This window comes from Berkeleyomyces rouxiae, assembly GCF_048999995.1.
Source record: "Berkeleyomyces rouxiae strain 22BRR77 chromosome Unknown BrBRR77_ptg000002l, whole genome shotgun sequence".
NCBI classification, from domain to species: Eukaryota; Fungi; Ascomycota; class Sordariomycetes; order Microascales; family Ceratocystidaceae; genus Berkeleyomyces; species Berkeleyomyces rouxiae.
Genome location: NW_027396492.1, coordinates 900,020 through 913,941, shown reverse-complemented (window position 1 = coordinate 913,941; position 13,922 = coordinate 900,020). Strand labels below are relative to the sequence as shown.

At 51.5% G+C, this 13,922-nt stretch overlaps 6 protein-coding genes across 6 annotated transcripts; 3 read left to right on the top strand and 3 right to left on the bottom strand.

Moving 5' to 3' along the window:
* Positions 1–812: 812 nt before the first annotated feature.
* On the top strand, positions 813–1,128 carry BROUX77_001799 (uncharacterized protein; the record flags this gene model as incomplete). Its single annotated transcript, XM_073746269.1, has 2 exons — positions 813–895; positions 978–1,128. The coding sequence occupies 2 exons, from the start codon at positions 813–815 to the stop codon at positions 1,126–1,128; spliced, it is 234 nt and encodes a 77-aa protein (XP_073606881.1).
* A 285-nt stretch (positions 1,129–1,413) lies between these two features.
* Positions 1,414–3,367, bottom strand: BROUX77_001798 (uncharacterized protein; the record flags this gene model as incomplete). Its single annotated transcript, XM_073746266.1, has 4 exons — positions 1,414–1,709; positions 1,788–3,045; positions 3,099–3,216; positions 3,276–3,367. 4 exons carry the CDS (start codon positions 3,365–3,367, stop codon positions 1,414–1,416), a joined length of 1,764 nt encoding a protein of 587 aa, XP_073606880.1.
* A 1,870-nt stretch (positions 3,368–5,237) lies between these two features.
* BROUX77_001797 (uncharacterized protein) lies at positions 5,238–7,257 on the top strand (the record flags this gene model as incomplete). Its single annotated transcript, XM_073746265.1, has 3 exons — positions 5,238–5,292; positions 5,352–5,945; positions 6,041–7,257. 3 exons carry the CDS (start codon positions 5,238–5,240, stop codon positions 7,255–7,257), a joined length of 1,866 nt encoding a protein of 621 aa, XP_073606879.1.
* Positions 7,258–7,984: 727 nt separating this feature from the next.
* BROUX77_001796 (uncharacterized protein) lies at positions 7,985–9,710 on the bottom strand (the record flags this gene model as incomplete). Its single annotated transcript, XM_073746264.1, has 2 exons — positions 7,985–9,566; positions 9,625–9,710. 2 exons carry the CDS (start codon positions 9,708–9,710, stop codon positions 7,985–7,987), a joined length of 1,668 nt encoding a protein of 555 aa, XP_073606878.1.
* A 1,057-nt stretch (positions 9,711–10,767) lies between these two features.
* On the top strand, positions 10,768–11,472 carry BROUX77_001795 (uncharacterized protein; the record flags this gene model as incomplete). Its single annotated transcript, XM_073746263.1, has 3 exons — positions 10,768–10,805; positions 10,913–11,245; positions 11,370–11,472. 3 exons carry the CDS (start codon positions 10,768–10,770, stop codon positions 11,470–11,472), a joined length of 474 nt encoding a protein of 157 aa, XP_073606877.1.
* A 964-nt stretch (positions 11,473–12,436) lies between these two features.
* Positions 12,437–13,248, bottom strand: BROUX77_001794 (uncharacterized protein; the record flags this gene model as incomplete). Its single annotated transcript, XM_073746262.1, has 3 exons — positions 12,437–12,640; positions 12,966–13,040; positions 13,168–13,248. The coding sequence occupies 3 exons, from the start codon at positions 13,246–13,248 to the stop codon at positions 12,437–12,439; spliced, it is 360 nt and encodes a 119-aa protein (XP_073606876.1).
* Between the last annotated feature and the right edge of the window lie 674 nt (positions 13,249–13,922).

The following is a 13,922-nucleotide window of genomic DNA, read 5'->3' as shown; positions in this document are numbered from 1 at the left end:
TGTGTGTGCGTGCACTCGAGATTCAAAAAAAAAAAAGAAAAAGAACACCAACATCAAAATGCTCGATAGTAAACACTGGGGTCTTGCCGTGGATCGAACACGGGACCTCTCGCAAGCTATGCTTTAGGGTTAACCCTAAGCGAGAATCATACCACTAGACCACAAGACCATGCGCTTTGACTTTCTTGAGGGAAATGTTCTCTTTTTAGATTATGTAATCAGTAACATACATAGGGTTAGGGTACACAATTTTAGGCACAAAAGAAATGGTATGGTGTGAGATAACTAACAGTAACACTAACTAGATAGTTATCTAGTTGGTTGATTGTTCAATACATACTACAAACGAATGCATAAACAACTTCAGTGACTCAATATCAAGATGGACTATACAACTTGTTATCTATCTCTGTTACAGCCGTAGCTGCAAGGCTTGGGGGCGACTGTCATTTGATATTCACAGAACATGGCCATGAAGTCACTCTCCTGTGTTCATGACCTGATTATCGCCATTGCAGTTCAAGGCCAGACACCAACCGGGATTCTACTAGCATGCCACGACCCATGGAATCAAGGCTTGGTGTTAAACTTTTGGCCTGTTAGCTACAACGAACTCCAAGTTCATGTGTCTGTCAGACCCGCAGGGACTTAGAGCCTTATATTTAACTCCCCCTCCTTCCCCTCCTCCTTCCCTCTCGTCTTCTCCCTTGAATATCCTCCTCTAGTCAACTCGTCCTCAAGCCCTGCCTCCTATTTTTCAACTCGACTTCATATCTTCCTCTTCCTCTCGTCTTCTCTTTTTCACAGCCAACATGCCTCGCAAAGCTGCTTCGTCTTCTTCTACCTCTAATTCCGGCTCTGGCGCCGGCCAGTCTGCTTCACAGGGTACCAACTCGTAAGTGCCTGAAAGAGCCTCTCTCGTGGCCCCCAATTCCACTCAGTCTTCTGTATATTAACACTTGGCTTGTGATTCATAGTGGCAGCGGCCAGTCTACCTATCAAATGGTCAAGGAGGGCTGGGGCGATATGAACAACTTCATGGCTTCTCACGGTATCAAGCACACAGCTGATGGATACGCCGAGGCCAATGATCTTGCCAAGGCCTACAATAGCCACCCTCGGAACTAATTAGAAAGATACAACTAGTTAGCCGTCAATACATGTCTCCATTGCCGACACATATCCACAGCTGTAACTTTGTCAGGGTCTAACTTTATCTATGAATCCTATTCCCAAAACTAGCCCGAATACCCTAATCTCCCTTGCGCTAGTGTGTATTTATGTCTTCAATACTAGCACCAACATGATCCCAAATGCCGCTCCAGCCACAAGTATCACCAGCATCCACCACATCACCCGCACAAGCACCGTCCGCTGGCGCAGTGAGAAGCTCTGGACTTCGCCCGCCGTCATCTAGTCGACGAGTCCGTCAAGATTGCCCTTGGCCGCCATCAATCCGGGCACAAAGCCAAGTCCGGGCAGTAGTACAATGCAAGTCATGATGAGGCGGTATAGCACCGCGACCCTGAGACGTGCCCGAGCATAAATAAACGGGTTTTCCGATGCATGACCGGTCGATGACAGGTAAGAAGTTAGGCCGACGTCTGTGAGCGGCTGCGATCCAAAAATTTGGTCGCGGCTTGTTAGCGTGTTGAAAGCGTTGTGTCGTGAGCGGCTACTGTGAGACGGCAGATGTATAGGGATCTGTTCTGTTGGGTTCAAAGGGAGCATAGTTAGCTTTAAACTTGATAGATTTGACTCCGCCGGTATACTAGACACCAACTCACCTCGCTGTTGCTGTTGCTGCTGTTGCTGTTGGGCCTGGTGCATGCTACTCCTGTTTAGTGAGCGGCCCGCCTTGTCGTATACACTTGCAAGCCAATCCACAACCCGTGCATTACGACCAGTTGAACCTGCTCTTTTGAGGCGATCCTGTACCGCTGCTTCTTTTCTAGATGCATCTGCCAGTGACAGCGATTCAAAGTTGAAGCTAGGTGAGACGAATCCATACGGTGATGCTAGAGGCGAATGGGTCATATGAATTTCACGGGCAAGAAATGCGCTGCTTCCAGGGATGTGAATCGGGCCAGGCCGGTGGCTGCGCGGTGGCAGCTGGTTTCCCTCGAGGAAAGCATCTGGTGATGAAGAGGGTAGGATAAACGAGCTGCTCTCCTCCTGCTTGGCTATGGGTACGCGGATTACAACAGTGCCAGAACTGACATTGCCGAATGCCAGGCTCTCGTCAGTGCTGGACTGGTGAAGCTGCATAAGCGAGGTGGGGATAGGCGATGAAGGCAGGGATGCGAGGGGATAAGCAGACTGATGGTGGAGTTTGATGTTGGGCTTTGTCCGGTCGGTTTGCTGTAACTGCCCCTGCTTAACAATGCAGAGATCTTCGGGCGCGAGGCTTGGGTGTGTTAGCTTGTCACGCGCATGATCAAGGACACATGGCCTGGGCGAGAGAGCCAAGTTCTGGTTGATCAGGCGGATAGTGCGCGGGGCATGTGTATTGGCGCTCGCCAGCTCGCGCTGGTTATAGAGTCGTTTGTTTAGAATCCCTGGTGGCATGTAGTGTAGTTTTGTCTGGCTAGCAGCCAGCTTGGCGCGAAGCTCATTATCGTTAGGGATCTTTGGTACAGGCGGAATGGATGGTGCAGGGATAACTGGTAGACTTTGGTTCATATCAAAGATACTTGTTGTGTCACCATTGTAGCTAGATGCCGCAGTGGCATAGGTGCCACTGAGATGGTTGCTTTCAACCGTGCTACTTGAAACAAGACAGCGTGGATGCAGGGTCAAGACTTTCTGGGAGCTGTTGCGTTGGTCGGGGTGAAAAGGAGACACTCCACGAACGGTAGGCTCGCGTATAGAGTCAGGCTCAGTGATCCAGTCGCTTTCGGCCACCATCGTGTTGTGCCGCGTAGTAGCGCCGCCATCGTAGGACATGCGGATTTCTCCAGTCACACGGGAGATCTCGGCTTCGTCAAGGTTTAGAGAGCTTCTTCTCTGGCGGAGGTATCTCTGTCTCCACGTGGGCGATGATTCCTGAACAAGGTTAGAACTACATTTGTAGAGGCGAGGAAACCTGTTTACCATACCTCATACAAGGAAGAAGACCCCGGTGGGATAGGAGCACCAGGTCGCTCAGGCAGTTCGTCTATATTCATTATGCTTGAGGATTCCATCGTCTCTGGCGCTGAACAGTCATAAGGGCTGCTAAACACTCGGGCCTGGTTAGTGTGTCGACAACGTCTGTAATGTAAAGCCTGACTCACGCCTGATCTTCCTCACTCGTATGGCTTGCTCTGAGAAACTCAATGAGCTGGCCAAGAGACTCTTGCTTCTGATGGCCCTTTTTCCAGGCCATGGTGGGTGTTGCTTTCCGGAACCCCTTCAGAAAAGTGATTTTAGAAGATGTAGTAACAAATGAGTTTTGAGAGTCAGAAAGGTGCGCAAGAAAATTGGGAATGGGGTGCATTACCTATATACTCTATGTGGTGTTTCTATTGTCCTAGCAACAGAGGATACCTGCTGGTTGCCGGGCTGCATGGCATGTGTATTGACGGAGAGAATGTTTTGGTTCTTTTGGTGGTGTATTAAGTAAACGGGCAACGATGAGTACATGCAAGTTGTGATTATTTTTCTTCTGAGAAGAAGTTATTCGTATGTCTGTCTATGTATGTTGTTTTTATAATATGATGGCCCGAGTCATGCTTGGTGGAGATTACGGCGGACTGATTTATAGCAGACGAATCGCCAACCGTCCACTGCAACTCGGGCCTAGCCCCGGCGTAAAGGACTGGGCTGTCTCTTGGCCAGCATCAACCATCGCCACTGTCGCGTCGGCACTCTTCCTCTTCCGCCCCAGAGACGGTCTGATATCTCGCCGTCCCGACAGGTGCGGCATGTGCGGAATTTGTGCAACTTGCGGTCGGGAAATCTTGGTTACACGGCCGAGCGGTTGTTTTCTGTCACCCGGCCACCGTGCCAGTGCCATGTGTGCACTGTATGCGCCCCTCCCCTCCTTCCTATTCTGTGCCCTCGGGCTGTTCTAGGCTCTCCTGGCAGAGTGGGGCGAATCTTCTAGTTTCCTCTTTGTTCCAAGCCCCACCCAAAGCACAAAGAGATGTCAAGGGTGTCTATTGTGCCGAATTTCCTCAAATGTCGGAGCCGACGGTGCGCCCACTGCAGCGGATATTCTACTTTGAGACGCTCTCGCACCTGGTGATAACGCAGGTGTAGATGCAGCTGTGCAGTTTTGTGGGCGTACATCCATCTACCAGAATTTGCATTCCATTCAAGCTAATGTGTAGTGTGGTCACCCGCTCTCTGCACAAACCGCAGTCGCAGGAGGGAGGATCTGGGGGGATCGGGAAATATCCAGACAGCGCCCGGGACTCCATGGAGATCGAGACCCTTCCAGCCCGCTCTAGGCTCTGGCCGTGGAGGTCTCGGGCCGGACATTAGCAGCCTGCTGGCAGCGGCACCAGCTGCAAACGCCATGGCATAGGATGGTGAGAATGTCAGCCAAGGCGTCCAGGAAGGATATCTCGGTCACAAGCTTAACTTGGGCAACGAAAGACGGACGCTATGCCCATTCTTCATGCAAGCTCATGTGTGGTACATTTGTACGCCGTTCTATCTTCGTCCATTACCTAGTTATATAGTTATGTATGTATGTATGCATGTACACATCTACCATGCATGTCACACACAAGCTGTTACTAACACGAAGTCTAGGCTCTGCCTCTTAAATAACAGGAGCTTTTCAACCAATGGTATCCCGCTTGGTTCTGGGCCCGAGGACTGGAAGCCACCGTGAACAAGGAAAGGAAGGATCCATCTTTGAACCACCGTACAGGGATTCGGGCTGAACAGCAATTGTCGATTGTCAAATGTCAATTGGCAATTGGCAATTGCATTGTGTGGTACATAACTCTTGCTCCTTCTTCTTCTTCTTCATCCTTTAACCAGTTACTTCTTTGAGAAAGGCACCTGCCAATCTTTTGTCGTTTCCGTTTTGCTTTTCTCCTCCTTCCACTTATTTTGCGTGAAGCTGTGCTGTCCTCAATTTTTTTTCTCCTCTTTTGTGATCTCCTCTCTTCGCTGCAGTTAGTGGTCATCATCCAACCAGCCCATAAACTCACTCAAGAATTGCAGCCCAATCCAGCAACGCTCGCTTAGTAGCGGCAAAAACAACCAACACCGACTTCCTGCTCCGCTGCTACAATCTCGCCATGCCCATCGGCCTGGTCGACTTGCCATGTGAGATCACGCTATTGATCCTGACTTGTAAGCGTCTAGGCGACTTCCGCACGACTGCCGGCCGGCCACTAACCCCCGCCTTGTAGATATCGATGACCGCTCCATCACCCAGCTGATAACTGTGAACAAGCACTTTCGGAAACTTTGCCTTGACAACAACACCTGGCGCCTGCGCACCTTCAGGGAGTCGCCGTTTCTGGCTCATGCTGTTCGCCGCGCGGCAGCCGGCTCTGAAACCCCCTCCCGTGCTCAGCTCCTAGCCAACTGGGACTACACGGACCCCGCGGAGCCAGTCTCCTGGTATAGGGAGTACATCGAGCGCAGTGCGCCCATTCAAACAACATGGTTCCAGCAGCCCAAGATTAGCGACTCGGGCATTTCCGATACAATCGAAAGCCGTGGCTTTGCTCTGTACACCCCCGGAAGGTTTGGGCGGGAGTCGGCCTCCGAAGACTTGCTTGCCGTGTCACCACTAGATGACGGTACCGTTTGCCTGTGGGATGTGGCTGGTAGCTTAGAGAGAAGACAGGGCAGCATCGTAGCAATTAGCAAAGTCCCAGTACTCCACACCTATCCCGGCGGTAACTTCGCCAGCCGCTCCCACAGAATCGACTCATCCGTTACCGAGTCCGTGGCAGTTGACCATGCCTCAAATCGGGCATATTTTGCCGTGCAGAGCCGTGAGTATTCTTCTCCAGCCCCATTCCACTAACGCTCATGTCCAGTACATTCATACCTTCATCATGCTCATCATTACTACCTTTGCTTTCTCCAGGGTTGGTCGAAATCGATCTATCGCGTCTCGAACCTATAAGCTACCAAGCCTTTGAATGGTCTATCATGACTCTGTCGAAATGCTCCCCTGGATTGCCGCTCACTGTCGGTACTTCGCTCGGTATCTTCCTTCATGACTTCCGAGATAGACGGCGACGACATCTCATAACAAACGACGCATCCGGCCGAGTCGAGAATCTCTTCCAAGGCCTGTTCAGCCACAATCCTCTCCCGCCCTATGCTTCGCTCTCACAACCAACGCCTCTCAGCATTCTTCATCTCCCTGCACACGATGACGAAACTATTGTATCTAATGACATTTATGTTGCTGGACGCTTCCCCAGTATCTTGCACTACGATCGCCGAACTTTCCCTTCCATTGTCGACTCTATTCACTCAGGAGCCAGTTTATCTTGTTTAGCTTGGACACCACATGTCTACAGCACTGCAACACATGGTGTCGAACGCAGACAGGGTCTTCTTTCACACGATATCATATCCCAAAGCCTGTCGGCTACAGGCCGAACCTTGATTGCGGGTGGCGAGTACAATACCAAAGGCTCTCTCGAACTATATAGTTTAGGCCGAAGCCCAACACAACCAGGGCGCTGTGGACGCCCCACACAAGATAGTTCACTCATTAACCGGCAGACTTCTGCATCTTCGAAAATAGTATCTGTGGCTACCCACGGCAATCGTATAGTAGTCTCAGACGCATCAGGTTACATCCGTTGGTTCGAGCGCGATGGGTTCTCCGATGTTCGACGCCACCACATAGGTCCATCAGAGAGGCTAGATCAAGCATCGGCTTCCCTTTATGCCGGTATGCCAGCAATCGGCGAGATGGCGCGCAAAATAGTTTCAACGCAGTCCATATCTCGCTGGCACCAACTTGGTAACGCTAGCGTCGGCACAAGCAATGCCGAAGATAATGACAACAACAACAGCGAGACGAATGGCAATTCTGGCCACAGCGGTACGGAAGAAACTTCTACTCAAAGCCCCGATATATATGATGACGGGCTTGTTTTTTGGACCGGCGACAAACTCGGCATGCTAAGGTTCGCAAATAGACCGCCAGTTTGGGCGGATGACTTCGAGTCACCGGTAGAGCTCTCAGAAGAGGATCGCGATAGTCATGCGTACAGGCAACGCATGAAAGAGGTTTTCGACACAGACAACATGTTACGTAATCTAACGTCATCTATAGAAATGTGAAAGGTTAGGCTGTAACCATGCAGTCTAACATGTCCCTATATATATTCAAATGGTAGCCACAGCTACAACATGACTAACACAAGCAATGAAACGCCATAAAATATGGAGCTTGATGTCGAGAACTCATCGTCGCGTCAGTGCACACATCTTATGTTGGGGGAATACGGCCATTTGTATAACTAGATCAATCTCGAGGTCAGAGGGATAAGCCAGGTTGCACGACATCCAACACAACCAATATCAGCACACAAACGAGACACTCCTGGAAAGAGGACCCTGATTATGTACTCTTGTTTATTGCACAAAGCTGAGTGGGCTTTATACTTGTATATGCAGCCTGCATGTGGTACTCTGTGTGTTGTTTTCCGTCACTTTGATCTCGTGTCGGTCCCATATTGTATTTAAGAATGTCACAGTTCACGTGTCTATATCATGTAGTTACTAGTCGTGTGTCAAGTATAACCGCACTACAAACCGGTTAATGCCACTGTTAAAGAGACAGACTGCAATGCTCCTGCTGTTTCACCATCGTTACATCCCAGTACTTGTATCAACACCGGTTCTCATGGCTTAGCCGTCCTCATAACGTCGCTGCCACCCGGCGTCCCAAATCCAAATCCCAGTCTTGCACATTCACCCCAGCCTTCTGTTCCTCTGCTGTGCCAATCACCACGCCAATCTGCTCATGCGCCTGCGGCAACACCTCCGATGCCGGAGCAAAAAAGTCCTACTCCTCCTGTTCCGGCACATAGATGGCATCGCGGCACAGCACGGCAACCTTTTTGAAAAAGCGGCGCCACTCGAGTGGATCGCCCTTGATTTTGATAAAGTGCACGTCCAGCAGCTCCGTGCCATTGTCATACTGCAGCCGGGAGATTTGGATCTGGCCGTGCAGCGACTGGCGGCGGCCGTCGGTCGTGCGCACCTTGACGACAGCCGTGTATTCGGCCTCGGGGTCTGGGTTGACGCGCACCGGCGGCGCGGCGACGTTGAGCTGGTGCAGCGCGCTGGTCAGCATGGCGACCAGGTGGTCGGGCGGCACGTGCGAGAAGAAGCGCGCAAGCGACTCGGCCGGCACAATGTCGCGGAAGCGCCGCGCCGCCTGCGTCAGGCTGATGGGCAGCTCGGCGGTCTGCGAGAACTGGCTCATGGACGGTTCGTCGGCCAGGCTGGTGCGCGAGAAGACGGTCGCACGACCAAACGCCTGCGCGCCTGCGCCACCACCCCCGCTGCCGCCGCCAATGTCGCTGCGCGCCAACGGCTGCGTCGAGGAAATGGCCCCGCCGCCAAGGGATCGCATCGCCGGCCGCTCCCAGTCAAAATCAAGGTCCAAGGCGCCGCCGTGGCTGAGGTCGGTAGGCTGCGAGGAAGAGATGCGCATGCCCTCTGTCTGCGACGCAGAGGCGGGCGGGAGCTGTGACAGGTCGATGCGCAGGTTGGCAAGCAGCTGGGTGGCGAGGTGCAGGGGGTCGGCGACGGTGCCGTCGGCAGTGAGCAGTGGGTTGCGGCGCGTGGTCCACGGGTGGTCGCGGATCTTGGCCATGTTGAAGCGGTCTTTGGGGTTGACGCGCATCATGCCGCGCAGTAGCGAGGCGGCGTCGGCTGGTACGCGCTCCCAGAGCTGGTCGGTGCTCCGGCCGTCTTTACTCTTGTACTCTTGGAATTCCCAGCTGGTGGAGCTTGGCTCGTCCCATGGGGTATTGCCGATGAGCAGCACGAACAGTATCACGCCGCAGGACCATATGTCGGCGACCTCGGGGTCATATGACGCCGCAGGGGCACGTTTCTCGCCCGCGCTGCGCGGGGATGGTCTGCAATTTAGGATCTCGGGAGCAATATACGGTGGTGAGCCGCACAAGGATGTGCTCTTCTTTCGCTGATCCTGGAACATGAACATTGTAGCCATGCCAAAGTCGGCGATCTTGAGAGTTCCATCTTCACTCATCAGGATATTCTCGGGCTTGAGATCCCGGTGGGCAATGCCCTTGCTGTGAATAAAACTCACGCCGGCAATAAGCTCACGGAAGTAAATCTGGGCAATGTTGGGATCAACACCGACGTCGGCCTCGATCTTGTCGAAAAGGTCACCACCAGAAGCAAACTCCATAGCAATCCAGCGCCACGTAGGGTCTTCGCCCGTGGCGAACCACTCAATCACATTCGGGTGGGCACCAATATAGTTGTGCAGGTTAGACTCCTGGCGCAGCTGGCGCTCCGAGATCTGGCCTCGCTTCTGGGCATACTCCTTGTGAATCATCTTGACGGCAAATACGGGCGTTGGCGAGTCCATGGGAATAGCCTTTTTGATTCTGGCAAACGTTGTCAGTGGTTGGGGCTGTGTCTTTCAGAAGAGAGGATTTGGCTCACGATGCATAGGCGCCGCGGCCGATGGTCTTGGAAATGAACCGAAACGGAAGATCCGTCGGCATCGGTGCCAATTGAGACGGCTGCATGGCTCTAGAGAGGCGCCGTTACAGGCGACAGCAAGAAGTACGGGAGAATAGAATGTGCCGGACGGGGCCACAAAGACGATAGGCCGTGTGGCTGAGCGAGCGGCAATGGGAAGAGATGGCCCGACTTTCGGAAGAAATGACTGGACTTTCAAACAAGCCTCGCGAGCAACGCGTTGCAGTGTGAGTATTTGTAGATCCAAAGCAATCGCCAAACACTTGGCGCCGGCATACAACACACGCCGGCAGTTCCACACACGGACAATATAAAAAACAAAGAAAAAGGAAAGCCAAGTCCAGGGCAGAATGCACAAGTCTTGCTGCAGGGCTCGCTATATGGTGTCCAGTCTCCCTTTCTTCGCTATGGCGGCGCCTATGAAATCAGGCAGATGAACTTTCTTGCACGGCCGGGCTGAGGCGAGTCGATTTGGTCTCCCTCTCTGCGTTCCAGTTGATGCTTGACTGTTGGTGAGCTTTGGCTGTGTTGTGACAAAGGCACTGGACCAAGCTGGCGGGGCCAACAAAGAAGAACATGAGACCCTAGATAGCTTGCATGCTGTTAGGGTCGTGCATTTGCTCCCAACTGCTCTCCTCTAGGGTTAGTTAGCACTAGGGCGTTGCTATGGTAAGGCAAACATGTGTAATACACAAAACAAGACCGCCAATATTATCACCATCGCCATTTTGCTATATCCTGCTTGACCGTCGTGAACTTGCTTTTCCACCAGTCCTGTTTTGCATCTCAAAGACAACGTAAGCATCTTTCCGCCTTTCTCTCTGTCACACCTGTCGTCCACTCTGCTCCATCTTGTCCCTTGTCTGTTGATCATCACAAGCCTGTGCCACCTCACCCAGCTAACACCTTGTTGTCCAGGACGCCGCATGCCTTTGATTCTGCCGACACCTGTCGTCTCCCGACCGTTTATCAGCTATTACGCCTCTCTTTCCTAAACTATTGTAGCTCGTCAAGCTTTGGTTTCTGCTTTCGCAACTCGCCTTCCATCCGAAATAAAAAAAAAATTGAAAAAAGCTCCCCCCCACCACACACATATCTCCAGCCATGTCTGTACCCGCGGCCAACCCCAGCGTTTCCAAACGGTACGTCCTCCGCGCTGTCCCTCTGAGCCGCCCACTCGCGCCTCCGGCTGTCTGTCTCGCCGACCTACTGACGTTGCGGCTCTCTGTTCTCTGCCTCTGCTCCACAGCCTCCAGACCGAACTCATGCAGATGATGACGGCGCCGGCGCCCGGCGTCTCGGCCTTCCCCACGGGCGACGACAGCTTGATGAAGTGGGACGCCACTATCGAGGGCCCCGACGAGACACCCTACGCTGGCCTGACGCTACGCCTTAGCATGTCCTTCCCGGACAATTACCCGTACGCCCCGCCCTGGGTCCTCTTCAAGACCCCCATCTACCACCCCAACTTTGACTTCTCCGGCCGCATCTGCCTTGATATCCTCAAGGACAAATGGACTGCAGCCTACAACATCCAGACTGTGCTCCTCAGTCTACAAAGTCTCCTCGGCGAACCGAACAAGTGCGTATCCATCCCCTGTGCTTCCCTTTGCCTGCCTGCCTTCTTTTTTTTTCTTTTATCCTCCGAGGGGCTTTTTTTTTGCGCTCGTGTCTCATTCGACTTTTGTCTCTAATAACTTTTGCAGCTCATCTCCTCTCAACGGCGAAGCCGCTGAGCTCTGGGTCAAGGATATGGACGAGTTCAAACGCAAGGTCCTTGCTCGCCATCGCGATGTCGAGGATGAGTAGACCAGATACACGAACCTGATGATTTGATGCCATGACATGTATGAAAACCCTCCATGGTAACCCTAAACAGTGGGTTGGGCTACACCGGTTTTTTTGGTGTCCACTTTTTATTCTTGTGAAACCCACGTCTCGCCTTGCATCTCAAACCCTACTATTCGGTACAACTACATGATGACAACTCCAATAATTACAAGCGTATTCATTGAATCATTGTGAGCGATCCACCATGACTAGTAGCATGTGAAAATTAAAAGTAGCTGAGCATTCAGAAATTTGTATCACAAAAAGTTGAAGAGACTTGGTACTTGATGTGGAACACTACACTTTGTCTGATATCTACGCTCCAAAGATGCCGTGCACAGCAATGATGAATCGACCCCTTTTATTGAAATTGTATTCAGAGACCGACTTGGGCACATATGTAGCTACTTTGTACTGTCTAACATATTTACAGGCTTCATACTCTCCCAAAAGCGAAATAATATAAGGTCCATGGGGCTATGGCCTATATATGTACGGATATTCAATGGAGCATGCAAACTCGCGCATACAACTCCCATTCTTCGTGATAACAACAACAACATTATCACCTTGGCTGTGGAGTTGGCCTGACACATCAAAATCTACGGGAGATCCAACATCCACACACTTGACGGCAAAATGGGCTAGCGACAGTTTTGACCCTCTCCAAGCATATTCAAACTCTTTCTTGTCGGTCTGTCTGAGATCTAGAAACCGGGTTGACCTGACTGACCTTTTTTTTTAGTTCTTTCCCCCCCGCCTTCTTTCCTGCCGAGAAACGCCGCATTATTTGCCTCTTTCAAGTTATTGTAGTAGTGTGGATGAAAGGGAAGCAAAAAAAGAATGAGAAGCAAAAGAAAAACAAAGGATGAGAGGTAATTTCTTATTTTTTCATTTCATAAAAAATTTTGTTTTTGCTATCGAAGAGAAGAAACAGTCAAGTTTACTCCTCGACAACGGTGGTCTGCAGACCCTTGACCTTCTCAACGTTGACGGCCTGGACGTAAGAGTACAGCTTCTCGGCAGCGTTCTCCTCGTCGTTTCTGCGTCTGGAGATGCGGACACGCAGTCTAAAGGGGACACCCTTGATACCAGACTCCCACACCTTCTTGTTAAGCTGGGGGTCCAGGCGGACGTCGGTGGTGCCCTGTTCACACATAGCATGTTAGTCAAATCGTGCTTTGAGATTTGGTTTAACGCCGAGTGCAGGTTATGCAGGGCGATTTGAGTCAAGTCCAGTGAAGCCCAGGCAAGCCAGGCCCTTTTCGTCGATGATGTTGCAATTGTCGTCGATTGTGGCCATGTTGGCTGCGTAAAGTGATGTGGTGGTTTAAAGTAGAAATGTTGCTGGAAATATTTGATTGCCGTTCTTCCAAGTATCGGGTGTCGTCGGTAAGGATTGGCGTACTTGGGCAACATCGAATCGAGCTCGAAACCGTAGTCCTGACTTGCATCGGCGAGATTCAACGTACCATGGCGCTCTGAGCGAACTTCCGGATCTCCTTAACGGCCTTGGGGGCACGGTTGCGGAAGGTGGTGCCGTGCATCTATTTTCATTACAAGGCTCAAGTCAGCATAACTGCCCCTCTATTTTGATGTTTCCCCTCGTGTCGTATTTTTGATTTATTTCATAGGTCCGAGGTGATGTAGGTATTACATGTTTCGTAAACGGACCTTCTTGTGCAGGTGGATGGTGTAGTCGCGAGTGACGACGTCCGCAATGGCGGAGCGACCCTTCTTCTGAGTGGGAGCCATTGTATCTGATGGATTTGACGTTAGATTTCTTGTGATAGAGACAAGAGAAGCCGGACAAGAACAAAACTCTGCACGAGTGAAAATAGCAGAGAATATTATTCTTGTAGATATAGACGTCTGGAGGAGGCGGTTCGGCTTACACGACGGGTATGGTATGATCTGGGGAGTTGAGATCAAAACTGAGAATTCGCTAGGTCCAGAGTGGGTGGGAACTTGGTGAGAATCTCGCAGCAGGCGGCATCGAGAGTGTGCGCCGGAATTTTGACATCACGTGAGACCCGTAGGGTTTTTTGTGGGCATACTTTCAAAAATGTCAAGTTTGTGTGGACCTTTCAAAATGCAACTGGAAAGCGGGGTTAGGGCGCGCCACAACTAAAGAGAACAAACGTGGCGCAGAGCACGGCGCCACATTCCGCCTGTCACATCCATCACGTGTATATGACGCGAACTCCAAGGCTGAAATTTGAAGCTTCTGCTCGTCTAGACTCGCGCTAAGCCCCTGGCAGATGAAAGGTACAAATCCTTACCCCACTCTTTTTATGCTCAATCTACGGGTTTCACGTTGTCTCGCCTTTTGCGCTGCTTTTCGCTCCTTGTCACTAAAAAAGATCACCAAAACAGCATCTCCTGTTCCTCAAGAACCCTAATTATAGGACCTCTGCCGACCAGGCGAC